Source organism: Amblyomma mixtum, chromosome 2 (genome assembly GCF_055824585.1).
Source record: "Amblyomma mixtum isolate Tamu chromosome 2, ASM5582458v1, whole genome shotgun sequence".
Lineage (NCBI taxonomy): Eukaryota > Metazoa > Arthropoda > Arachnida > Ixodida > Ixodidae > Amblyomma > Amblyomma mixtum.
In genome coordinates this window covers 249424526-249450996 of record NC_143013.1, presented here as the reverse complement: position 1 = coordinate 249450996, position 26471 = coordinate 249424526, and the positions used below count along the sequence as shown (strand labels likewise).

General features: G+C 46.2%; 1 protein-coding gene across 1 annotated transcript; it reads left to right on the top strand.

Moving 5' to 3' along the window:
- Positions 1-939: 939 nt before the first annotated feature.
- Positions 940-23531, top strand: LOC149363442 (uncharacterized). The gene is made up of 8 exons (XM_089573477.1): positions 940-1102; positions 5358-5415; positions 7845-7964; positions 11149-11259; positions 12604-12684; positions 14446-14529; positions 18416-18596; positions 23290-23531. The coding sequence occupies exons 1-8, from the start codon at positions 1060-1062 to the stop codon at positions 23437-23439; spliced, it is 828 nt and encodes a 275-aa protein (XP_089429603.1). The 5' UTR covers positions 940-1059; the 3' UTR covers positions 23440-23531.
- The last annotated feature ends 2940 nt before the right edge of the window (positions 23532-26471 follow it).

Here is a 26471-nt window from a genome sequence, read left to right as displayed (position 1 = left end):
AGAAAAAGCATGAACGTTTGCACAGGCGAGACCACAGCTGTCAGTATGTCATTTAGAAGAGTTTCTGTGGTTCCTACATCATCCGCCTTGTACACAAATGTCAGAGAATGAGAATTCTTCTTCGCGGCCTCTTCACCCTCGTTACTGTCCACACACCATCAAGTAATACCGCACGCAAGATGGCCGCATATCGTGCATCGTGCAACCTTTGACGTCATGGGGTGGGGGAGAGAGAGATAGAAACAAGACTTAATGCCGCGAACTTGTTGACCATACGCACTGGGCTTCAGTGTGACCCCCATACTTGGGTGACCTCCAAAGTACAGCTCCAAGAGCATCCTGTGTTGTCCGTCCCTGCTTCATTAGCAGTTGGTTCCTGCTTTCCTCGGAAGAGGCTGGCATGTGCATACGGGGGGGAGGGGAAGGGATTGCCCTCACATCCTGAAAGATTGTGATTTTGTGTTGCCAATTCGGGTCAATAGCAATTTTGACACACGAGGTCATATTCCCCATTTGTGATCAAGGATTAGATGAGTGCCCGCAAACCTTCGCTAAACGCTTCGAAACAATTCTTGGACTGTGTGCGCGTCCGTGTAGTAGGTATAATTGTTTATAGAAAGAAACGTGGTAGCAGTCTTACAATGGGTCGAGACCTGGAGTGTATCGCAAAGGAAGGTTTTAATCAAGAATGAAAGGGGCAGATTTTTCAAAAACGCCTCTATACTTTGCGTTGCGTGACTAACAACCCAAAATTGTAGTGCATGTTTTTGTCCGAATGATCAGGTAATGCAGCGTCTCCTTTGCCCCTGCAGGCAACCAAAGCCCCGACACGAACGTATCGAGATCACCGATGAGTCCAGCCTCCAATGTGGCTTCTCCTGCCTCCATTTCACCGGACTGTTGTCTGGGTGTAGACATTCGGCGGCCGTCGATCTTAAAGGTGCGGGGTGCCTACAAGTCCAAGGGACTGGCGACGGCAGGTATCGGTGCCGGTCGAGCGTCCGCTCTGCCGGAGGATTTTCTGAGACGCCCTTCAGCCGTCGGCTTCGGGCCGCCAGAATGCCGCATGCTTCCGGACGTGCAGGACGACTCCGACGAAATGGTAAGCGCCTATCGTGCTCCATTGTCCGCGAAAACAGGAGCCGCAGGCTCACCTGCCACCTTAAACATTTAACCTCCAAGTTAGTTCCCGAAAAGCGGGCCAATATTCCCAAATTTTTGGGCAAAAAATTACTTTTGTCAGACTTAAAAGGTGCTGAAGGCGCAAAACGCGTTTCATGGACAACTATTCCCCTCTAGTGCTGAAAACTGAAACCAACGTAATTGACGATTCTAACTCGCCTTTGGCGGTGGGGAAACGCAACATAAGGCCAGGAAGAGTGTGACTCATCTTTGGCGATATTGGTACAATCTGCCATGACGAGCACAGTTTGGGGTTGCTGGTTATAGGGGGAAGGCGGCTTCATTTCCATCACAGCGATGCAGAATATCGCTACATTGAAGCTTCGGCTACGCGCAGCAATTAGGAGTCTCTTAACAATACCTGTTTCTGTCAGATAATACATATACTGGAGAACATGTCTCACATTCCACTGAGTGAGGACAGCTTAGGAGATAGACGTTTATAGCGATTAGAAATTAGCAGCAAGGAAATTATCCATCAGTTTTCTTAGTTGAGGGGGCAAGCATGATGGCAGTCAGATATATTACTTATTTATTTCCCAATACTCCACGCCAAACTGACACAGCATGAGGGGCTTGAAACACGAACATAGCAAGTAGTGATGAGGATAAATATGTACACGACATATCACACAGAGAACGCAAAATAGATGCCACAACAAAAGGTATAAATGGACACAAGTTTCGGTGGCAAAGATTTCGGAATGTCTAACTTAGAAAATAATTATGAAGTTCTTCCACGTTAGTGGAACGAAACACAGACACATGAAGCACATTCCTGTGAGAAATGGTTTGTAGAAAGAAACTATGCTTGCCGTTTGTTTTAGCAAAAGGTGTATTTAAATGGTGTTCCTTGCTTCAGCGCTTCTTTCTAGTACAGGAATGCCTGAGGAATGAAGGAGAGACAATTCCGAATTTAATTGTGAAGATTTTATGAAGGATTGTAATGCGGTTGATTTTTCTGTGCACATGAAGCAGCAGAATGTTATCATTCTCCACATGTTCTGTCGGAGAATCAGGTCTTCTGTAATCATAATGTAAAGCGTACTGCGTTTATTTGAGCTCTAGCTGATGAATATCTTTTTCTTTCGTGCGCGGATCCCATATACCATGAGCATGTTAAACTTTTGACCTAAGGAAAGTACTATATGCAAAGAGATTTATATTGGCACGAGTGTGCTTTATTTAAGCCTTGAAAAGCTTTAGTTTTCAAGGCTATTTTTTGCTTTGTTGACGAAGCAAAGGTTCGTCAGTGAAGCTGAGAAAATTTCTGAAATTTCGAGCGCTCCGTTTTAGTCGGTTCGTAAGAGTGACTTCTTGAAATGGGGGAACCTCGCGAATATTGCTTTCCTGAAGGGCAAGAGCTGAGAGCTAACATCATTTTTTCGTGTAATCTGCGAAAACACAGTCTAATCAGTGTTCAAGTCCCTGATAAATTTTTCACACCAGTGACATATTTTATCACGCACTCGTAAAGCATCTAATGATCTGCAACTCATGAAATTTGTTTAAATGACACATTCATATGGAAACAATTTTTTTGCTAGATCACTTATATGTTTCAAAAAGTCAGCTGCACTTTAAAAACTAGTTTGGAATGCGGCACCCTGTCGGGGGTTTTCGCCGTGCAGATCGAGGGGATATTCGCGCACACTTAAGTAATTACTATATACACGTGTGAGTTCTGGTCAGCTGGCAGTAAGTCAATGATACCGTTAATAACACCGTGGCGTGCTGCTAATTAAGCTTTTACCAAGGAGCCTTGCGCTTATTTTCGGAAGTGCGCACAGTTTTATTAACTTCTGATTAAAGTTACTTATGCGCACTTATCCTTATCACTTGTCACATTGGATCATGGCGGTGCCGGTCGTTAATATGAGACAATAATTTTGATTGGACACAATCCACTATACGCAGAATTACTCGTATAGTGAATGAGTGGAAGGCGCGTGGAGCAGACTCGGGCATAGCTAAACTGCAATTACGACATCATTCTGTCCATCCCATTACATTAAATGCTGTCATGTCGGAACAGTGACTATGTTTACACAGAGAACTATTTAAGATTTGGAACCTGCCACATTGAATGCATGGCATAATACATACGGCTATAGTGCAATGTGCTTTATCTTGGTGCAAATACTTAAGTCGCAGGCGACGTGGCGTATGCACAGAGTAGACAAACGCTTTTTTTGAGGAATCTCGACTTTTACGCAACAGGTAAGTCTTATTACGGCCAGTACTAAGGAATACATAAACGCCTCATGAGCGCACCTTTAGGCAGCGAACCATGTGAAAACCATCGGGCTAACAATAGTTGCGAGACATTTGCCCTTGACTGGTGCGTTAATGGTGCGCTGTTTTTCTCTGAGCCCTACGCACCCCACGCTTTCCTGCCAAGCTCCCAAGATGCAAACCCTTTTTAAAAAGCTCGGAGGCCAACGGGTTTATTTCTAGGCCATGTTTATTGCTCGTTACGCGTCTCCAACCTTTCAAATCTCTCGAATATGAAAGAAATTGTCTTCACCCCTCACCCCCCCCCCCCCCCCCTTTCGAAATTAGGTCTTCGACCGATGCCAGCACAGCTCTGCCACACAGCATAACACACATCCCAAGGGCTCGTTACTTCCGACAACAGAAGTACCGCTAACCACCTCCTAAAGAGTTTCGTTTCGTTCCACGTGGCGCAGGCATTGCGTGAAGGAGGGTCGTGGGCTTCGCCCACCCCGGAGTCGTTCGAGCGACACGTCAGCCCCAGATTCCAGAGTCCGAACACTTCGGGGATTCCATCGAGCACAGCGACGCCGCGTTCCCAAATGGGACAGGAGTCCTCTTTGCTGTCGCGCCCACCCGAAGCCGGCAGCATCGGTGCATCACCGCCGGCTGCAGCAGCATCCGGCGTCGCAAACAACCGGCGTCGCTTTTCGATCGCCAGCCCCACTGCACATCAGGTTTCTTCACCTGCCACGCCCTTGTCCCCTCGACGGTTTCTCGGTTAGACGACACTCAATCAATCAATCAATCGCTCACTGCTAAGAGAGCGATTGCAGGGGCTAGTTGGTGGTTAATCATGTGGCATACGCGCTGGACTTAGACAAGAGACACTGCAAGGACGACGACAGATGAAGCACGAACTTTCAATCAGTCAATCAATCAATCAATCAATCAATCAATCAATCAATCAATCAATCAATCAATCAATTTTATTTCCCCAAGAAAGAAAGGGTGCGTGGTGAAAAAGGGAGGCCGCGGAAAAAGCTCCACAATAGCAGCTTGGCGAGGCTCCAACTACTCATGCAACAAAGCAGGATTGCAATGAAATAAATTTGCACTCTAAGAGTGGGCGCAAAACAGAAAACATCAGGAGTAATCAGCATGCAAAAAACAGTCAGAACAAAAGCAGTCTGTATGTAGAAATAAGGCACGTAACAGAAGTAACTTTTTAATTTCCCTTTTGTTAAATGCCATTAACCTCCCCCCCTCCCCCGCTGTCACGCTTTCCTTATTGTGGGGTTTAAGCAGCCACGTTTAATTGTCATAAGTGCCGATCCCCAATATCGTGCTAACTTTTCGATACACTTCCCTTTTTGGGTTGCTTGGTACAAGAACATCAATGCTAGCAACGTCCCGAAACTGTTCCAAAGAGGCAACTACTCTAATGCTTGCCTGGTAGTCAGGCCAGGATGTGGTCAGGCTGATAATGGTGAGGATCTTCATCATAAGGGTGGAATGTGACAGCATTATAACCGCTGCTGTCGATGTACTTGGGAGTGAGTCTGTACTCCGCACGGCTGTAGAAGAGCTTATTGTCGGCTGTTAACCTATGCCAACTGCCATGGAGTTGCTCGACGCACGTTCAAACTTGACGATTACGCGCACACTGACGCGCGAGCCGCCTTGGCTGCAGAGAGCACGTTGCAAGCAGCTTTTCCCAACATATGCCAGTTACTCACCCCCCCCCCCCCCTTTTTTTTCAGTTTTGAATTTTCGTTGATGAAGTTATCGCCCTTTCGCTGTGGTTACGTGTCCTTGTGACGTCATCGCCCTCTCGAGTAGCGAAAAGCGGCGAAGCGTCTTACCCGCTTATGTATTTGCACCGCGCTGTAGCTGACGCAGTGACCGGTTTTTTGACCAGGTTATAATTTTGCTACCTTTTCACTGCTTCTCTTGTCCAGCTGAGGCAGCCACCACCAATCAATCCACTGATGAAAAGGATGGCAGCAGACAGAGGAGGTAAATGCGCTTCTTTGCATCTCAATCAACAAACTAATTTCACGCGCTTAAACAATCTCTCGGCGCCTTCCTCATTGCATACATTCTTTCTATCGCCTCCCCTATCCCCTTCTATCTCCGCTGTAGCGAAAAAACGGTAGTGTTTTAACGTAGTTGCACCGAGTAGATGTGCAAAAGCTTGCGTTTAGCCTTACTGGCTCATGGTTTTGCTTTTCTGGGGCGTCGGCACGTCTGACGACGATATTAGACTCAGGTTAAGCCCGGATTGAGTTTAATCTAATCTGATCTGCTCGCGCAGCGGATGCAGTTTGATGAAGATGACGATGTGCGATGCACAGCGCGAGGGTGTGCGGCAGTTCAACACCACGCGCGATCTGTTGCGGCAATAGCATAGTGCTCTCGTGCAGTGGCCAGTGAGCCTGGTCTGTTCTTGCTGTCGTGGGTTCGAATACCAGTCACTGCAATATTTGTTTCATTCCTTCAAGGTCAAGGTAGAGGCTTCAGCGATAGCCCGGATTTTGCAACTCTGGCCATGAAGTAGAGCTTCCGCTATAAGAAAGATTGTTATCGTTGATTCTCGGGTAAAGTGTCATCGGCGGAGGTAGGACAGTCATCTTATCTCCAGCACATAAACAAAGACACCGACTGCTTATTCAACATTGTCATATAAAAAGCGCAAATATTTGATGCCACTGGCACGTCGTATGCTCCATGTTACAAGAATAGTTAGCAGATGCCGACTTCTCAGTCAACACGACAGCGCCGAGAGGGATGACAGTGAATACGTTGTGGATGCCTAGCCTGCATTGTTAGGCAGTGCATGTTAAGCCAAACTCTCATTTACAGGCTATGGACAGCATTATATCTTTTTTCACCCTGTTACTAATTTATTGTACTGGAATAGCTAATGAGCACTGCGATAATCCATGCATCACCGCGGTGTGTCAGCAATACGCATGATGTTGTACATTGCCAGTAAGACGCCGCCACTTCATGTTAAATCTGCTGCAAATGGTTCAAACTAAGACTTGGAAGTGGAGGAAACCGCTACTGATGAAGATACTTGCCATAGTTTTGAACGTTTTGCAGGACGAAAGGACCTTCACCATGAAATGTTAGAAGTGACGGAAACGTGTTTTCACTTTACTATTCCAAGCAAAAATCTTTTCAACACGCACTCGAGTCACGCGTGTTCGGTGCACGTAATAGTTCACCTTCTCATTTTTCTGTTGGGGGAGGGGGGGGGGGGAGGGGGGGCGTGATTCAAACGTCCACATTTAGTGAGACAGCCGATTCCGCTTGCCTTTTTTCATAACCTCCATTCCAGTGTATATCAAACAATGACATATAGTACTAGCAGCGGGTCTTTCCGGGGCAACCCTAGTAGAGAGGCGCCACCTATACGGGTTTTATTTTCACGTGTTTTTATTCCCTATATGTGCTACGACTACAAGCTTGCGCCATCCTGTTTAACCCTCTTGGGGCAATAGGAACGCGAGAGGGAGTGCTTCATAGGTCTTAGACGCCTGTTTCATGTTAAATGTACATCAGTCGGCCTGCAGTATTAGCTTCTAGACTTTATCGCGCCTTAACAGACTTTAAATGCTTTGAATCCTCGAGTTCGCAGAAATAATGAGCAATGGATTTTATGCTTACTTGGCAGCATGCGCGATTTTTTATTATGTGAAGTTTTTTATGTGAAGCGCTGCAATAGCACGGCTGTGATACAGAAGGAGAAATTTTGCGATTTCCTTTGTTGCCGTTGCTGCTACAGTAGACACTGGCAGGAAGTCGTCCTTGGAAATGACGGAACAAAGAAGCGGGCCGAGATGACTTAATATTGTGGGGTAGGGATCAAAGGGGAAAACAAATTGACGCGAGCAAGATAAGCTTCAGAAATGAGTGGTTAAGCTTGTTAGACAAAATACGGATTGAGATATACGGTGTTAAAAACCGTCGGACATGACTAGAGTTTAAATTTTAGTTTATGGCAATATATAAAGGTCTTATCAATCATCATTTTTGTCGTTCCGTTACCAGTAAATTTCTTGGTTTTTCTCCAGACTATTTGGTTATGCGATCTTCAATGGGACTAGAACACTAGTTTCTTATCACTTCTACGTGAATACATCGCAGCGTTTAAAAAGTCACTTTAATTATACAGCTTCCTTCATTCTTACCGTGTCTTCACTGCCAGAAGCAGAGGGTGGGCTAAGTGTCAGTTGTTTCCTGCGCCTAGCTCAAATTAATTTCACTTTTTCGATTCGTGCTGTAAGACAAACCAGTTCACGACTTTTGTCTCAACCTAAAACTTTGCAGCGCACTTTGCACTAAATAATACGGGAACAGTGCTTGCGGAGTTATGAATACAGAATGAGTGTAACTTGGTCAAATCCGAATCCAATCGCACACCACGGCCTCGTTTTCAGGGCCCACGAGTCCATGCGGACGGCGTTCGTGCTGTGCTCGTCGCTGGTGACCGTAACAGGCAGTCTGTGCAGCACCATCACCATCGCGGCCAAGGAGGCGCTTCTCACGCACGACATTGTGTAAGTCTGCACTCATCTTTAGTCACCAATCTCATTTTACCCCTATAGCTGTTAGGTGCCGGTTCCTGGGTATCAGTAGCAGTAACAGTAGTAGTAATAGTAGCAGTATTAGTCGTAGTACTCGTAATAGTCGCAGTAGTCGGCCTGACCAGTGAACCAGTGAGTTCGCGGTTATGGGAACCATATGGATGGTCGTTACTCTGGAAGGACGAGGAGGGTTACCGTGAAAGCAGGTGAGCATGGTGAGAGGGTAAGAACGCTTATCCAGAGAGCGGTTACCACGTGAACCGTCCGAAAGGTGGTTTGTGTACAAGAAGGATGCGGCGGACTGGAGCGGTAGACAAGAAAGGAGATCTAGCCGGAAAACGAGTATGTGTGGGAAACTGAAAAGAGCGCACTAGAACTATATAAACATGAAGTCCCTCACATATTCTGTAGCTGGAGAAATGGTAAAATATGAACACATATACAGCTGTCGCTGGACATCGCGTTATACAGTGGTAGCCATCCTGTGAGTAGTTTTATTTTTATTTGTCATTCACCTTTCCGCTTTTACTTGAAGCACCGCCGTATATTCTTCGCTTCAGAAGGGAGCCGATGAGCAATGTAAATTCTTTTTCAGTTATTCATTCATTAGTACTACACTTTAACCAGAAAGGGGGGAAGGATTGCTAACAACGCAAAGTCTTACGCAAAGTACAGGTAACCCGAATTAAGCATAAAGAAATGCAAAAACCAATCAACGATCGCGACACGGAGTAGAAAACAGAAAACTGAGAAACTTAATGGCAAATCACGTGGAACTCAATGCTGCACAAAGGACACGTGTTCAGAAGATAAATTGCTATAATATGAATAGAAAAACGGGAGAAGCCTATCAGTGTTTTCAAAGAGGATAAAGATGAAACTGAAAACCCTTTAAAATAAAATGTTAAGTTGACAGAATTTTTGTAGCTTTCAAGGAAAGTGTGGTGTGCCGAATGACCCCACAAATGCTCACTACTCACATTTGCCACTTGGACGTTTTACCGATTGGAGAGTTTGAAAACTACGGCATTTTGTAATGACCGAAGCTCTTGACGCTATTCTGGCCCAGCGTATAGGCTTTGAAGACTCACTTGAGCTGGTTGTACAGTCTTTGTCAAAAGTTTAGAGCCCAGGGGGTTTGCTTCTAAGCCTCGCAGTGGGACTCCTGTAACATTCGTGGTAGTCCTACCCATTGGAGGAGGCAGGACCAAAAATCTTCTTACCTTCAGCAAATTTGGAGCGCTGGAGATGCAGTACGAAACAGACAGTGTGCTTCAGAATCAAACCCCCTGGGCTCCAAACTTTTGACAAAGGCTGTAGCTTTTGTACAGTTATCCTGCGGGGCAGTAAGGACAACACGACCTTCTGAAGCGGGTAATTGAGCGCTGTGAGAAATAGAGAGAACGTTGCTTGGAAGCACTGAAAAATGATGTACAGTGCAAAGCACTCCGTCCTGTGGCACTTTTCTATGAACGCATAACACACGAGAAGCAACACACAGGCAATATGGCTGCTATATGTTTATAGCCAACAATATTTGTGGCCAAGCCGTCACACCCCGGTGCACTCACAATATATGGGGTAGCGGTCACACTGTACGAGTACATGCACAGCGTTCTACTCATAACTCGTGGAAGCGTAGGTGGATACGCTGCTGGGTGCGGTTAGCGCCTGGATATTAATAATGGTACTAATTCCTGAGTTTACTGGTGAGATAAAATACGAGTCTGAACAGGGGCTTCATCTCTTTAGAGCCCAGCCGCCATTCAGACACATCTCCCAAAACGTGACTTAGCCTAACCAGCTGGCGTACTAGCAGGCTTTGGTGGACAGTCAGGCAACGCTTTTAACGTTCCATGCTCGGCTTTTCGTGAAGAAGCAGGGCGTAGTTTATTGAAGGCAATGTAAGAAAAAAAATCACAAGTGAGTCCTGTGCTAAATTTTATTCGCTGAACATTTTTTTTCTTTTGAGTGCCATCAAACCAGCAATAACGTTGGTGCACCACATATGTTTGCAGATAGCTATAACGTGGAGACTTATAACCTAGAGTCTAACGAAAAGGATTCAGCATAAGTCAAGGACAACGTAGTGAGGTATGGAAGAAAAATGATAGGAGTAACGTTAGGAGACAAAGCAATGGAGCAAACAAGGGAAGGGGGTGAGGGGCTCGTTATAAATATGGCAGAAGCCAACAGCCACAGAAACCAAGGGGCACAGGGGATTTTTTTAATTAATTTATTTATTAGAAGCGGGCGGAGTGCGTGAGGGAAGAAACGCGAATTAATGACACCCTAGTCGAAATCAAGAGGAAGAAATGGGCTTTGGCAGGGCATGTAATGCGAACGCAAGATAACAGCTGGTCATTAAGGGCAACGGAGTGGATTACAAAAGAAGCAAGCGTGGAAGGGGGCGGCCGAAAGTTAGGTGGGCGGATGAGAAGTGTGCGGGGATACGGTGGCCACAGATGGCAAAAGACCGGGTTAATTGGAGAGACATGGAAAGGCCTTTGCTTTGCAGTGGGCGTAGTCAGGCTGATGGTGATGATGAGGAGGAGACATGTATACCTTACTTTCTTTCGCGTTATGGGCATCATAAGGACTTACCGTCGTTTTAGGGGGACAGCCGATATATTAACTCGTGCATCCAGGTGTGTTTAGAGAGCAGCTGTAATTTGATGATTGCTGCATATCTTTACCTCGCCCTCGGCTCTCATGCTTTAACTTCTTTATTTTATCTCGTTCAGAACTTTATCTTCGACAAATTGTTTTCGTTTACGAAAAAGGCGATTTTGGTGCTCTTTTCTATGTACAAAGTTTGGTCATGGGAAATATAACGACTCGAGTTTGGGTGTCTATTCGCTTTAGTCTCGGTGTTGATTTCCCTCTGCGTTCCCTAGCAGGTCAAAAATGAACCCCACCTCAGAGGGAAAAAAAAGCGCTGTTTCCGTTTCCTGAATACCCTTCTAACAAGAAAGAACAAATGCATTCTTTCTCCGTCCATTCCTTCCATTTCGAAATATTTGCGCATAATAAATTCTGAGCTGATTCCTCGGTTGTTAAGACTGCTGTCCAAAAGAAATCGTCCATGCAGTGGCGAGGATGTAGTGTCTACCTCAGCCCACTTAAAATCTGTCCCGTATCTCTGTCTCGCGTACAGCAAGCCGGGACCCCAAGGGTTGCTCCGCTGGCTGATCCTGAACACGCCCACCGCCCTTCTGTCCACCCTCTGTTGCTGTGTGCCGCTCTACTACCTGCACTTGAAAAGCCGGTAAACGCAGGGATATCTTCCTCTCCTATGCTTGCAATGCATATTACAGCCTCACAGATGTCGATCTTAAAAGACCTAAGTGTTAGAACTGTTTTCTTTCGGTATTCGGAAATAATGGCGAGCGTAACATGCCTATTCCATGTACACTACATTTCATTCTTATTTCTTTTTTTTTTCTAGTTAGAGGAAGGGAGGCGGGCGGGCCATGTTTGTGATTGGCTCATGTGGCGCAACGCCTCGTATCTCTCCTCGCCATTGGCCCAAACTTAACACTGAAGATGGGGTGATGTCGGCTTAGCCAATCACGAATATGAAAGCGGATTAACTAACAGAAGATCGACATAATATACCAGCCCTCCTCACTGCCAAATCTGATTTTAATTCCCTTCCGGTTATTCTCTGTATCTTAATGCAGTTGAGATATGGCCAAAAGAATGTCGAAATTCAGCACCGCACTACCGTGATCGCGTAAAGCAGGAATCCCATGACAAAAGTGGCCCTTTAAAAGAGTTCCTGCAGTTATTGCTGCACAACATTCTACGTATCACGTGGATGGTGCCTACTTTTCTTTGTTATTATTTAGCGTCCCCTTTTTGTTAAGTGCTAAAAAATTGGGCCAGAATCGTAGGTGCAAAAGGCCCTTGCAATACTAACAGTTTTGATGGACGAGCGGCTAATATTAAATTACAAAACTATTTTAGTTAAAAGGCATAGTTTAGAATCCCGCTATTAGGCATGACGCAGAAGACTGCAACTAAGGTAGTTCATAGCTGCCAGTGGTATTCGAGCTGAAGCATATTTAATGGCTTTGTTTTAATTAAGATTAGATGGCAGAAAGCACGAGAAATTCTTTTCGCCTAGAACATACATGCTAAACTCTACTAAGTTTTATTCTTGGAACATGTGCTCCAAATAACGTACTGTTTCGACGCTGCTGCCTTCAGCAGAGGTACACACTTTAACAGGCAATTTTGTTTATCTTCTAATGAACAAATTAGCTTTAACAGGCAATTTTGTTAAAGTGAGCAAAAAATTAGATAATTAACCAAAACTAAAAAATCTCTGAGATGGCAAACTGTTTTGTAGCGCGTCTTTTTCCGGAAATCCTCCTCCCGCTATCCGCATCGTATAGATCAAGAGGAACAGAGAATGTCGACTGAACTGGAAATGTCTGTTTTCTAACGTCACTCTTTATTTTCTGCGTCGGGATACGCACTCTATTTGTTCATTTTTAATGAATAAATCTACACCCATAAAGTCTGAAGCTGCGTCCTATGCGTCGTAAGAAAAGAATGTTGCTGCTAAGAGCCGCACTTCCTTAACTTCGACTGGCTCACTACGCAGCGATGTAGTGCAGAGCGCAAGGGAGCTTCGAGACGTCCAAGTTGCCGCTACCTCAAGACTGGAGAAGCTGGGGCCTATCAGGTATGAATTCGGATTTGACCTATTTTTTGGCTCAGCTTTGGCGATTACTTGAACCATGAGGCCCTTCAGCCGTTACGGGTGGATGTATCGGAACCCCAGCTATGGTTAGAGGTGTGCGCCGAGACGTCGGCGCGCCGCCGCCGGCTGTGTTCGCGTCGCCGCCGCCGACGTGGTGTCTCTAATGTAGCTGCACGCAGCATGAAGCCTCATGAAGCTTGAACTTCGTTTTGCATCTTCGAAAAACGTAGCGCGAAAAACAAGACACAGGTAAGGTGAAGACAGGACACGAGCGCTTTCTCACGACTGAATTTTTTATTAGGAAGGATATCAGAATATATACCATAGATATGGAAGCGAAGAAGAAAGAAGGAAAAACAAAATAACAACTCAAAAAAGGAACAAGACGAGGAGATAAAAGGCCGGCGATGGAAGAGTGTACATAGCATAGCAACATAAAAAAACACGTGCACTGTTACTTGACGACCGATTGACGCATCCATCGCCTTAACAAAAAGTGAGATGGTGTACCTCCACTGAACTTTCTCATGTGACAATGAACAAATGACGCTTAAGGCAAACGTCACTGCTTGAAAGTGTCACTTGTGACACTGAAGGGGTACAGAGGGTATCAAATGATTTTTAATAAGGGAGTAATAACTCAATGACATCCACACAAGCGCAGCCATACGGCTACAAAAGGAAAGCTATGCAGCTTTCTCAGAAACTTCGTAGTTAAAGAAAAATTCGTCCTGGTCCGGGGTTCGAACCAGGCACCACCGCTTCACCGGAGCAGTCGCTATTCCATTTGAGCTAACCGAGACGGCAAGCTTACGGTAGGGCGAGAGCGAATTGATCAATAACTCAAAGTGGCACCAAAATTGGGTGGATTGGGTGGATGTGGATTGGGTGGATATCAATGATTTATTACTCCCTTATTACAAATCTACTCCACTTTGGGGGATTCCCCTAAACATTTCACCAACACTCTCCCACTTCGAGGTATTGATCAATTCGCTCTCGCCCTACCATAAGCTTGCCGTCCCAGTTAGCTCAATTGGTAGAGCGACTGCTCCGGTGAAGCGGTGGTCCGGGGTTCGAACCCCGGACCAGGACGAATTTTTCTTTAACTACGAAGTTTCTGAGAAAGCTGTATAGCTTTCCGTGGTAGCCGTACGGCTGCGCTTGGGTGGATGTATGTCAATGAGTTATTACTCCTTTATTACAAATCTACTCCACCTTGGGGGATTCCCCTAAACATTTGACCATAAAATGACTTTATTATATGGGTCCTGTGTCCTCCTTTCAGGAAGTGGCCATAAACTTGTCTGTCAAAGCCCTTCTCCCTAACCCCGACTCCAGTAGTTTAATCTGTTCCTGCTTCCCTGCTCCGAATATGATTCTAAGAAAATAATAAATATACAGCCCACATTTCAAAGCATTCAGGTTGCGGGCTACTTAAGTTTTCGCAGTCTGCTCACATTAACCCGCAGAATGTGCAAACTCCGAAATCTCCAGCTTGAATCGTCGTAGGCATGCTATTTTTTTTCTCAGCACTCTAACCTCCGTTTTGCAGGTTGTGTGTACTCATGTTCCAGATGTCCGTAACGAGTCATTCATTGAGAACAAGTAGATCAACGAAAACTGGACTGTCTTCAGCCATGGGAACCAAAGTTGAGGCATTCCGCCAAAAATGGAAGTGCTAGATGCTGTTTCCCATGGATAAATATAACTGCCTCTTCATTGCCACCTTTTTCCTTCTAGAAAAACCGATTTCCTCTTGGTGTACGGGATTATCAGCTACTTGATCTTCATGATCATGGAATCAATATTCCATTACAACACGAGGTGAGCGACTATATTCTTTCATGTGTAATGACGCTTTGATTTCCAGCTTTTCCTCGTTTTCAAATTCACTGCAAATTCGCCAGAGAGTGGTTTCAGCGAAACGAGACGTTGCTTTCGCTTTCACTAAAATCTGCGACCGGTTGCAGGGCAGTACAACATGGAAAACACACTCGCAGTTATCGCCGGGCTCTCTTTTTAATGGAAGAGGTCTGCCACTGTGTTTGTATTATAGAGTAGTGCACAGTACTTCAGCCTTTGCTAAGCAACCGCGTCGGTCAGAGCATGTAAATCTAGTTTGACGCACTTTCGCTGTCCGTTTGATGCGTTACCGCTTCTAAAGGCGTGTCGACTGGAAAGAGTCGCACTGCCTGCCGGCTATTAAACGTGCAAAGACTGCCGCCTAAACGACTTTTCACAAGTACCTTGAATAGTTTATCTTTTGTAACGGGAGGAAGGAAGGGAAAACTTTATTTACACTAATGGTTTTTCCTGCGGTTTGGGGGCATCTTCAGAGACGTCTTGGTTCTACCCCCAGGAGCCTTCTCTGTCGAAGTCGTCCGCCTCTAATCAGTGGCCGGTTGCCCTCAGTCCAGGGCTCCGCTGGCCACTGCCGCCCGTTGAGCTCGCTGTACCAGACCTTGTTGGTCTTCGCAGCGGTCGCTGGACAGCAGAGTCTCCCACTGCTCCGCACTCGGGTTTTGTATTTTGGGGACCACGCCTATGTTTTGGCAGGCCCATGTGATGTGGTATAGTGTAGGTTTTTCGTCGCACCAGGGACATTTGTTCGTGTATGTCGTAGGGTGCATTTTGTTTAGTATATGTAGGTTTGGGAAAGAGCCTGTTTGTAATTGTCTCCAAGTGACAGCTTCCTCTCTGCTGAGAGATTTGTGCGGTGGGGGATATCGCATTCTTCTGCCTCTATAGTTTTGTAGTATGGCCGAGTATTCCCTGGGTGCTGGCGCGAGTTCCGCGGTCTCGTCGGAAGCTCGGAAAGTAATGTATCCTCGAGCTATCCTGTCGGCCTCTCGGTTCCCTGCAACCCCCGTGTGCCCCGGTACCCACACAATTTTGTGTCGGATCTTGTCGTTTTGTTCTTCCCGATTTTTAATTCTGTCACTCGCTGCGACGAGTATACGGAGCGCGTGACGACCTATCCTGCCATTCATGTAATTTCGGCAGGCTGTTTGAGAGTCCGTAAGTATTGTTAGTGACCGCCCGGTTCTATAGCCCTCCGCCACCGCTAGAGCAACGGCTACTTCCTCGGACTCTGCAGCTGTGCAGCCTCGGAGAGATGCGCTGGTCATTTCGCGTAAAGACGAATCGACCACCGCCGCTACAGCGATTTTGGTATCTCCTCCTCTCCAAGACGCGTCTGTATACACGGTCGTGGCTTGAGGAGCGTATGTTTTCTCGATGAATTCGGCCCTCGCTTCTCCTCTGCCTCGATGGAGGTTGAGATCCATGTTTTTTGGTATTGCCGCTACCTTGAGGGTCTTGCGAAGCTCGGCGGGGATCGTTGCCGTCCTCGACATTTCTCGCATCTGCTCGCGGTATCCGAGCCTCTGCAGGAGCGCTCTTCCTGTCGTTGTTTGCAACAGCCTGAGTTTTTGCGACTCAAGCTGCGCCTCTCGTAGCTCCTCAAAGGTGTTGTGTAATCCCAGGGCCATGAGTTTTTCTGTAGACGTGTTGCGTGGTAGTCGGAGCGCTGTCTTATACGCTTTGCGTAGCAGGGCATCCGCTTGTTGTATTTCATTTTTGTTGAGGCACTGGTAGGGTAGGCTGTACGTGATTCGACTTACTACTAGGCTTCTTACTAGTTTTAGTGTGTCTTCTTCACGCATATGCCATGTCGCCTGTTGGTGATGCGGGTGATCATGCGTGCGACTTGTAGCGTTGTTGCTTTCAGTAGGGTAAAAGTGTGAGTACTGCGTTGGTTGGATTGAATCCACATGCCCAAAATTCTTATTGTTGTCTTTTCGGGTATGGGCGTCCCTTCTAGGTAGACGTTGACGGGAGGCATCCTACGTATACTTTACGGCGGCGCGCACAGGGTCTTCTTGTTTCCCTTAATCAAGAGAAAGCGTTCGACTTTTCAGAGCACGAGTATATTTACGGGACGCTGGATGCTTTCGGTTTACCAGCTTCTTTCGTGCTTCTCATCAAAGAGATGTACAGGGATATTTTGAGGCACTCTGTTCCTCGATGGCCGGGAAAGTACCGCATTTGATGTTGGCCGCAGCGTCCCTCAAGGTTGTCCTCTCTCCCCCGTTTTATTTGTCTTAGCATTAGAGCCTTTCTTCTTGGAAGTCAATTGGCACTCCCTTGTTAAAGGTCTGGCTTTGCCAGGCAGCGAAGCAGTACGCGTCACTGCTTATGCAGGTGACATCACTCTGTACTTAGCTGATAAACGCAGCCTGCTTGTAACTTACGAGTACGCCTCCTTGTCGGGGGCTGGTCTTAATTACTCGAATAGCCGTTACTTTTATGTGGGGTCCCCCCGACTCCCATTACATCTGCAATACCTTTCATTGGTGCGCGCAGACGCGCATTTTAGCTGTGGCCTTTCGATTGTGCTGGAATATGGGATGGTGTGTGGTCTTCGGTTGTCGAAGGCATTACAGCTCGTGTGCGAAGGGCGCAGGCGTTTGACCTGCCTCTGCTTGAGAGGCGATACCTGGTACCTCTGCTACACTCTTAAGCCACCCCTCCATGTCATAAGGCGGGTGCAGACTACAGTTTTTTCTCTCTTTTTTTTTTGGTGTGGCGGGACCGAGCATGTGGCTCATGCTGTTCTTGGACAGCCACAGGAGAGAGGAAGTTTTGCCTTTCCAAATTTCTCCGTCATGTCATCGCTGTTAGCTTGGAAGCGTCTCCGGCGCGATCCCTTGACTCGGTACTTTTTGGGCCCTTCTTTACGCTTTTTAGATCCCGCGGCCCCTGTTAATCACGTACCTCAGTCCGAGCTGCCTAGCGCTTTCTATGCTTCGTCAGTGGCCTTTTACAAGCATGTAAGAGAAGTAGCACCTGATGTCAACATCGTCGAAGACCGTGTGGTGGACATTATGGGCTCGCTATTGCTGCCTGTTGTTCCGGTGGTTCACCGCTCACCTATGCGCCGCGTTCAGTGGGCGCGCTTAGCGTCGAAACCTCTCCCCGACCATCTACGCGGTTTTGTCAGGAAACTTGGCTGAGCAGGGCTCCCTATACTTCTGATCAGTTAGAGCGACGGGTTGTGTTATGCTCCAGTACCTGTCCGAATTGCCCGCTCCCGGAATCTAATTGCTACGCTACAGTCACCTGCGTGGTAGCGCGTGTATTTTGGCGCACGGTTCATGGCGGATTCCGTGAGCAGGGCATTTCGTGCTTCGTCTCTCGCGGTTGCTCCCCCAGCGGCCGTTTTGCTCGCCTGTTTATTGCTGCAGGTCTTTTTAGTTTATGGCGCAGTCGATGCGCCGCGGTCGCTGGTGGCTTTCGACGCCGCGTTGTGTGGCCGATTTTCGGCCGTCTCCGACGGAAACTGACCAGTTTTTTGTCCGAGGAACTCTCTTTCTTGGATGAGGAAGAGTTTCTCCGGGAATGGTCATGCCCATTAATTTTTGTAAACAACGGTCGTCTTATCCTGGTTTTTAGGCCAAACTGGCGCTAAGGTCTCCTTTTCAGTGTTTCAATGTCAAATTACTGCCTTTTCACTCTTCAGTCAATAGGCATGCCATCCTGTTTTACATCGCCTGTTAGTTGCTTAGAGATGTTTATGGTACCTCTTTAATTGGCTCGCCTCACGTGCTTAGTGTCATGTGTTCCTGTAAAGGTCAATGTATCTGATAACCTTAGCATGTGTACGTATGTAAATAAATTTTCTAATCTTGAATGCATCTTTTGCGTCCAGAGGAAACCTGGTGGTGTTCGTCAGCTCCTTACTGCTGCTGTTCAGCGCTGTGCCTCGGTCGACCCGTCAGATGTGGAGCCCCCAGCAGCGCGTATTCAGTTGGAGCACTGTGGCGCGCGACATGCCGTGGCCCGTGGTTATCGTCCAGAGCGCCGTTCAGCTCATTTCACGCGTCGTCGAGGTTAGCATGTGTCAGTTCCGTTTTCGTGCCGGCTGCATGATGTATAAAAAAACGTTATCTACAGCACGCTGGTTGATTCGGAACAGTGATGTTGCTCGGGCGGGAAATAAGTTGCCTGGTACCGATTTCAAATCTGCTCACTACGGCACTAATTTTAAGATACCTTCCGTGAATGACGTAGGAAATTATAGCTGTGCTTGCTGTGCTGAGCAATGGGGTGACGCGGGGTCGCCGTCATTGTTTATTGCTTCAAACACTTCGACGTCCCCAGGGGGCCGCAGAAAAGCATAACCAGAATGTCCTTGACAATGACTGCCACATAGTCCTAAGATCAAAAAGAACCTTTTCTTTAACCTACCCTTAAGGGCTTAAGCTACCCTTAAGGGTTTACGCTACCCTTAAGGGCTTAAGCTACCCTTAAGGGCTTAAGCTAAACTTAAAGGTACAATGCGATAGCTTTAGACAGCTCCCTTGCGATAGTACTTTCTCATTTTCGCTTCAGCTATGCCTACGCGGCCATTTATGCGGAATCGGTCATTCTCAACGCACTTTTGCTGATTCTTCCCGATACTCCGCGGTATCATTTCGACGCACACGCGTCTAAACTACCGCACTGAGTGAATTCTCCTCAGTGTTGTACATATAGCGCTCGCGGCTCGGACCTCTAACGTTATTGCATTAAAATTGAGTGGAGTGCATTTGGCAAGTACTCTAAGGTGATGAATGGCAGCTTTCGAGTATCTGTCAAGAACAAAGTATCTTCAGTTGCATCTTCTAGCCAGTGCTCACCTTTGGAGCAGAAACACAGTGGCTAACGGAACGGCTTGAAATAAAGGTTGAGGAAAGCGCAGCGCACTACGGAAACAAAAATGGTAGGTATAAAGTTAAGAGATAGGAAAGAAACTGAGTGCATCAGTTTTCAAACGCGAGTTAATTATATCCTAGCTACAACCAAGAAGCTGAAATCTGCATGAACAATGCGTGTAAATTGGATGGTAGTTAACCGGTGGTACCTAAGGTCAACGCACTGGATTCCAAGGGAAGCAAAGCGCAGAAGGTTCACCTGAAAGTCAACTGGTTGATTTTGTAAGGAAGTTCACGGGCATAATATGGCCACAGCTTGCGCAGGACAGGGCGAATGGAGGCATTTAGGAGAGAACTTTGTCCGGCAGTGGACGTGCTTAACTCGGTTAGAATGACTTTGGCCCTGGAGGTGAGCTCTCTGTAATGTCTACTAATCAGAAGCAGGATTACAAGCGGAAATACATAAAGAAACCAGAAAATGGTCTTGCAGAAACTACGTGCAACCTGAATGAACGCTTGTGCGCTTATGCACTCCCCCTCGATGCAATATGAGCCTTGGGAATGAGGCGACACCTCCCCCGCTCTGTTGCAAGTTCGAGAGCTTTTGAGCCTAATTTCTGCAAGCCGTCACCTCGCGCTCATACTGTCCACTGCACAGAAAGAAATTCCGGAAGTTTCGTCACTTCCGGGGAGAATACACCGTGCCTTTGTGTGCTGTTACACGCAGCGCAACAACCTGCTGGAGGCCGGCTTTGCGACCGTCGGGCCAGAGTTCTGGGCCGCCAACTCTCGGCTCACCAACCAGATGCTGTTTGGCGTCGTGGGCAGCGTGCTGGCCGAGATGGACGAGAACGAGTCGCTCGGTCTCCTCCTTATGCCGCTCGTGTTGGACATCGTACGCAATGTTTCGACAGCCTGCCATGCAAAGGCTCTCGATGACAATTAGAGATTTATTTTTATCCGAGATTATTCTCGCTCGCATTTCACCCAGTGCCGAGGACAATCGATCCAAGCTGTCGTTTATATGATGCATACCTGAAACCTATTACCTAATAATGTTACGAAGTTGCATTGGTCAGGTGTCAGGCCACACTTCACGATACCGAGCGGTAAATTGGTTTTTGAGGAAAGAAAATTGGTTTATTAGTTTATTGAGGTTTAACGTCCCAAAGCGACTCAGGCTATGAGAGGAAAGGAAATGGCGCAGTATCTGTGACACATATCTCGGCGGACACCTGAACCGCGCTGTAAGGGAAGGGAAGAAGGTAGGAGTGAAAGATGAAAGAGAGAAAGAGGTGCCGTAGTGGAGGTCTGCGGAATAATTTCGCCCACCTGGGGATTTTTAACGTGCACTGACATCGCACAGCATACGGGCGCCTCTTGCGTTTCGCCTCCATCGAAACGAGGCCGCCGCGGTCGGGTTCGAACCCGGGTACTCCGACTCGGTAGACGAGCGCCTTACCACTGAGCCACCGCGGCGGGTATACCGAGCGGTAGCTTATCTTTTTGTTTCTTCTAAACTTTAAGATACGGTCGTTAAATGTGATTTCGTGTCAAAAATCTGTGTAAATTCATTCCATGTATAGGTTTTCAGTCCTTACAATTGTGCACATAACTGTCAGGTCAAATCATCGTTTCTTCACAAGCTACACATATACGTGAAGGTGAACCGCGTAGTCCGCTCATGTGGGAGCTCAGCAAATATATTTAAATTCGAGGTTATCTATCGGTAGCCGTGTGGCCAATGAAGTGCGACGATACTTGCGATTAGATGCTGAAGACCCTCAATGACTCCCATTCTGCAATCTATTTCCCCTCTAGACGAGTCCAAATCGCGTTTATGATTTGTGAACGTCGCCTCGTACGAGACTGCGGCACCTAACAACTACGTGGCAGGTTATGTCACAGCCGTTGTGTAGCCGTAGCTATTCACTGCCGCTCTAGTAAGTTGTGCGATATGGTCGCGTTTGAAGAGCGACTTATTCTGTATTGTGCACGTGTGCCTCGGAGAGCATAATTTCTGCGTCCTTTGTGCCACGTGACGCAAATGCTCTAACCCAGAGTACCCGAAACCGGAGTGGTTTCAGGGTCAAGGCGGCTGCACTGATCACCAAAATTCACCAGTCTCACAGTTCAAAATTCAAAATTCACCATGCCACAGCAGTATGAAAATTCACCAGTCTGTCGGAAAACGTTGGTAAGAAAGCGTTTCCATATCTTTTTCTGATACTAGCTAGTAAACTAACGCAAAAGTTTCTGAAAGGCGTTTCAGCCCATGGCTGCCATGAGTGTGTTCTGGAAGCTTCTGCCATAGATACTACGTGGACGTTCACCTCTCAAAGACTTATGTCAAAGTATTGTGTTCACCTATCAAATATTCAAAATCTGCAACCTTCCACGCTTCAATGTTTGGCGAATGTCGTGGTGTGCAGGCCAGGGACACCCGGGTGGCCCCCGGCGCGTACGCGGTGCCCGTCGCCCTGGGCGCGTCGTCCAACATGATCCTGCCCATTCGACTGCCGCTCATAGTAGCCCACGAGATCATCGACGTGCCCATGACACAGTTGGTGCGGTTCTCCCAGCTTGCGTCGTGTAGAAGTCAGTGCTTTTGCCAACCTAGAGGGACTTAACCTGGCTCACAGCAAGCAGTAATAAAGAAAAAAAAGAAAATGTCGAAACATCTCTACTTCAAAGCACAGTTGTGCGATGAGAATACAGCATAGCTGCAGCTGGCTTAACCATAGTTATGCCCCCCTGGGACCCGGCAATGTAAAATTTGTCCGGCATATTTGGCAACGGAAACGCAGATGCGCCGACTGTGGAAGGATGTTGAGTGCCGTAAAGAGCTCTTCGTCACCTATTTTTACAACACGCGCTGGGATCTATTGAGTATATTTAAAAACGTAATGTTTTCCTCCTTTGTAGACGCACTCAAAAAGGAAGGGGAGTTACAGGTATTTTGTGAAATTTAAAGAACTTTCAAGAAGGTTTACTAATTGTACCAGCGCATGATAACAGATACATTCAAGCCTTAGCAGAGAGGGGGCTGTAATTTTCTTTTATTCTTGAGACATTTCTCTACGTAGCCAAGAGTAATCTCATGTTTCAGAGCCTAAAGAGTAATCTCATGTTTCGGAGCCTAAAATTTTATACCTTACGCTTCAGAAAAAAAATAAGTGACACAGTTCATATTCGTGGTATCGGAAGCTTGTTCAAAATTTTCGGCTAGCCCATTCCACAAGGCTGAATTCATCGCAGCGCACGAGAAAACATATACGAGCTAAAGAGCATGCCGCAACTGTGCTTGTGTTATGTCGTCGGCTTCTTCGTTTCTTTGCCCTGATGGGCTGAGCTGAATTCAAGCCCAGCTTCTGACATGTGCAGAGAAGAGAAGGTTAACAAAATGTGTTGGCTTAAGGATGGATAAGTGCATAAGTAAGGCTTTTTGACGAGTTAGTTGGTACATATTGGTATTTGAAAGGCTGTGCGCTAAAAAGACGTTCACAGGAAAAAAAATAGAGACGACAGGAAAGAAGCGCTTCTTTGCGCTTCTTTCCTGTCGTGTCTATCTTTTTTTCCTGTGAACGTCTTTATAGCGCACAGCCTTTCAAAAAGGATGGATAAGAGTCGAGTGATGGTATGGTATCTTTAACGCGTTGGCAGCCTCTGAATCTGCGAGTTTCGTCATCCACTGCATGTCAGTTTCTTTCAAAATGTGCGCTCTAATTCACCATAGCTACCCAGAGCGACATGACAGTTAAAGGTAGCTTATAGCGGGTCATAAGACCGAAACATTCTCTGGTCATTTTGTCTGCGAACTGAAGGTTACTGAAACTAAAACGGGCCCCGCACTTCTTTTAAGAGTAATCTACTTTTGTTTCTACCGCAGATTTTCATCGGTATCTTGGTCAAGGCGGTCATGCTGATCACGTCTATCGTTTCGGTGAACACCTTCGGCGAATACCTCATCTCCCTGGAGCCGCCGGAAGTGAACGCCACATTATCCGGAAATGACACGTTGCTAGAATTTGATGCCTAGCTACCGTGGCTATGACTGGGGCATGCATTTTGTATCGACTGTCACACTTTCCATTCCAGGTTCCTAACTCAGCACCATAATTAGTTTTTCAAGTTGGCCGAATACAGCTGAGACTTGACTGTCTGAACTCTCAACTTACATTAGTGTAACAGCTGTGCCAAGAGCTCCAAATGCACGGTGCGTGCATTTATGAAATGTTTGTTTAGTGACAAGGCAATCTGTAAAAAAGGAGCAGCGTCTGTAGCGTCTCCTGTCACTATGTATAGCACCCACCTTAATCGCCGTTTTAGTTTTGCTCAGACTGTTCTTAGATGCTCGGTATGTTAGTGGACTGTGTACTGCATAGTCCCTTTCTCATTAAAAATGCTTGTATTCAGTTCTCTATTTGCCGAGTAAATGTGTGCGCTTTTCTTTTTTTCCCACCAATAAACTTTTCTACCAATAGCTGTGTTTTATGCATTTTGCGAGAGCCGTGTTGTCGGATATCTTCCATGTTTCCGACTCATGTATGCGTCTGACGTACAATGACTGCTTGCGGCGCCTTGTTCTTGGGGGACAGTGATGTCGTGTTCTTTGATCGATGTTGAAGCCAAGCCTACTAAAGCTTCTTTTGGTTGTTTGGGTGCTCAGCAATGGGGCTCACTCAACCGGGAGACTGATGTGAGAAATGTTTTTTCAATATGAACAAGGCAAAAGTCGTATATAAGAAAAATTGTTCGAAATTTTAGTCAGCTTTGAGTAGTAAACGATTGGTAAAGAATAAATGCGTTATAATTGCGAAAAAAGAGGAATTTTTTTCTAATTAGCCGAATAACCAGTAAAGGGGAACAAATGCTTGTATTTGCGTCAACTATATCCTGTCTAAGCTGGACGCTTCTTGTCTGGTGAAAATCGAAGTGTCTTCGGGTTTTATTGTCCCTAGCCAACATTTTCGTCTCTGCAACAATGTTTATGGCTGCTGTTTCTACAAATATTTCGAACAGATTGCGGGCTGGCATGAGATTACCCCAAATACATTGTAACGAAGCCGCCGCGGTGGCTCAGCGGTTATGGTGCTCGGCTGCTGACCCGAAAGACGCGGGTTCGATCCCGGCCGCGGCGGCTGGAATTTCTTTGGAGGAGAAATTCTAGAGGCCCGTGTACTGTGCGATGTCAGTGCACGTTAAAGAACCCCAGGTGGTCGAAATTTCCGGAGCCCTCCACTACGGCGTCTCTCATAGCCTTAGTCGCTTTGGGACGTTAAACCCCATAAACCAAACTAAACCAAACATTGTAACGAAGAATTCCAGCTGTACCATGCTGCGGCGCTTATGAGCGCGTATAGCCTGGCTGTCATGAATAAAGCCCACTAAGATAGCACGAACACGCAGGCAACATTCTATTTCCTACAAGCAAGTAGCTAAGCGGTGCAGTTTTTGATAAAAACATACTACACAGCTGAAACGAACGCGCAACTGGCAAACCTATAGAACTGCAGATTGGGGCTAGTTGGTGTAGATTCAAAGGAGGCAAGACACACACACAGCGCTGAACGTACAACTTTTGAGTTGTTCAGCGCTGTGTGTGCGTCTTGCCTCACTCTTGGTCTGTGTGTGTTTGCGCTGTTGAACCATCAATATGACAAACCTAATCATGCAGAAAATGTGGTTCAGGGGCACCGAGTAAAAATATTGTTTACGCAGTGTTTGAAGTCATTCTTCGCACTCATGAAAAAAAAAAAGCACGCGATGCCAAGGCTAGTTGCACTCGTAGCGTTTTGCGCCAGCTGTGTGCTTGTGATCGAGGTTAGAAACCTCTATTTTCACTCTAACAAGAGGGTGTATCACCAATTAAAGAGAGGCTTGGTTTGGTATCCCTTAGCAAAAACCAATACGTTTGGAATATACGGTGGGCTATTTAAATTGTATTTTAAACATATTTTGTATTCATGAATGCACTAAAAATATGTAGGAAATACGTTCCTGAAATTTCATGCTTGGTATTCGAAATATATTTTTAAAATGTGCCAAAAATACATCACTTAAAGCATACTTCGAGCACTTTTCAAATACGTGAAAAAATATGTATGCTGTTTTAGCATCTTGTCTGTGTATTAAAAGTGTATTTTCAGAAATATGAAATTAATTCATCGAAAGTATACTTCAATTCTAGAAAACGGGCAGCCCTTGTAAACGTATATGTATGTAGATTTAGCATCTTGTCAATGTATTAAAAGTGAACTTTCGTAAATATGAAATTAATTCATCCGAAATATACTTCAATTCTAACAAACGGGCAGTCCTTTTAAACGTCTTTGCACACTTCTAGCTGCCGTTGAACAGTCGAGTGCTCGAAATCGCGTTTCGGGAAATGGCATTTGCGTGTCGTCAATGTATTTGAAGTGTACTTCCGTAAATACGCAATTAATTCGTCCAAAGAACACTGAAATTCTAGCAAATTGGCAGTCCGCATTAGCATGTTTGCAGCGCACTACAAGCTGTCGTTGAACAATCTAATGCTCAAAATCGAGTTTCGGGATCGCATTTTGGTGCTGGCCATCTATTTAAAGTGTACTTTCGTAAATACGCAATTAATCCGTCTGAAGTATATTTAAATTCTAACAAATGGGTTGTCCGCGTAAACATATTTGCATTACACTTCAAGCTACCGTGGAACAATCTAGGGCTCGAAATTACGTTTCAGCGAAGAGTGAAAACTTTCCCTTTCTTGTCATCCTTTCGTTTATGCTAACTTCTAGCAGGAAGGTGATCACCACTTATACCCCTGCTACACGGGCGCTTCGAATGCCTTCCAACCGAATGTCATCTAACGATGCTACACGTGTTCTGTCTAAGGGAGTGCTTGAAGATAATATTACGCCAATGAATATTAACCGCGTCAGCATGAAATTTCCCCGGGAGTGCGCCGATGAGGACGACTGCACTCATACTGTTGTTTACATCGCTTGTTTACATAACATAAAACGCAATCTGCGCTTTCGTTCTATTAAACAATCTGTTTTCTTTTTTACTGGCTGTACTCGTGCTTGTTTA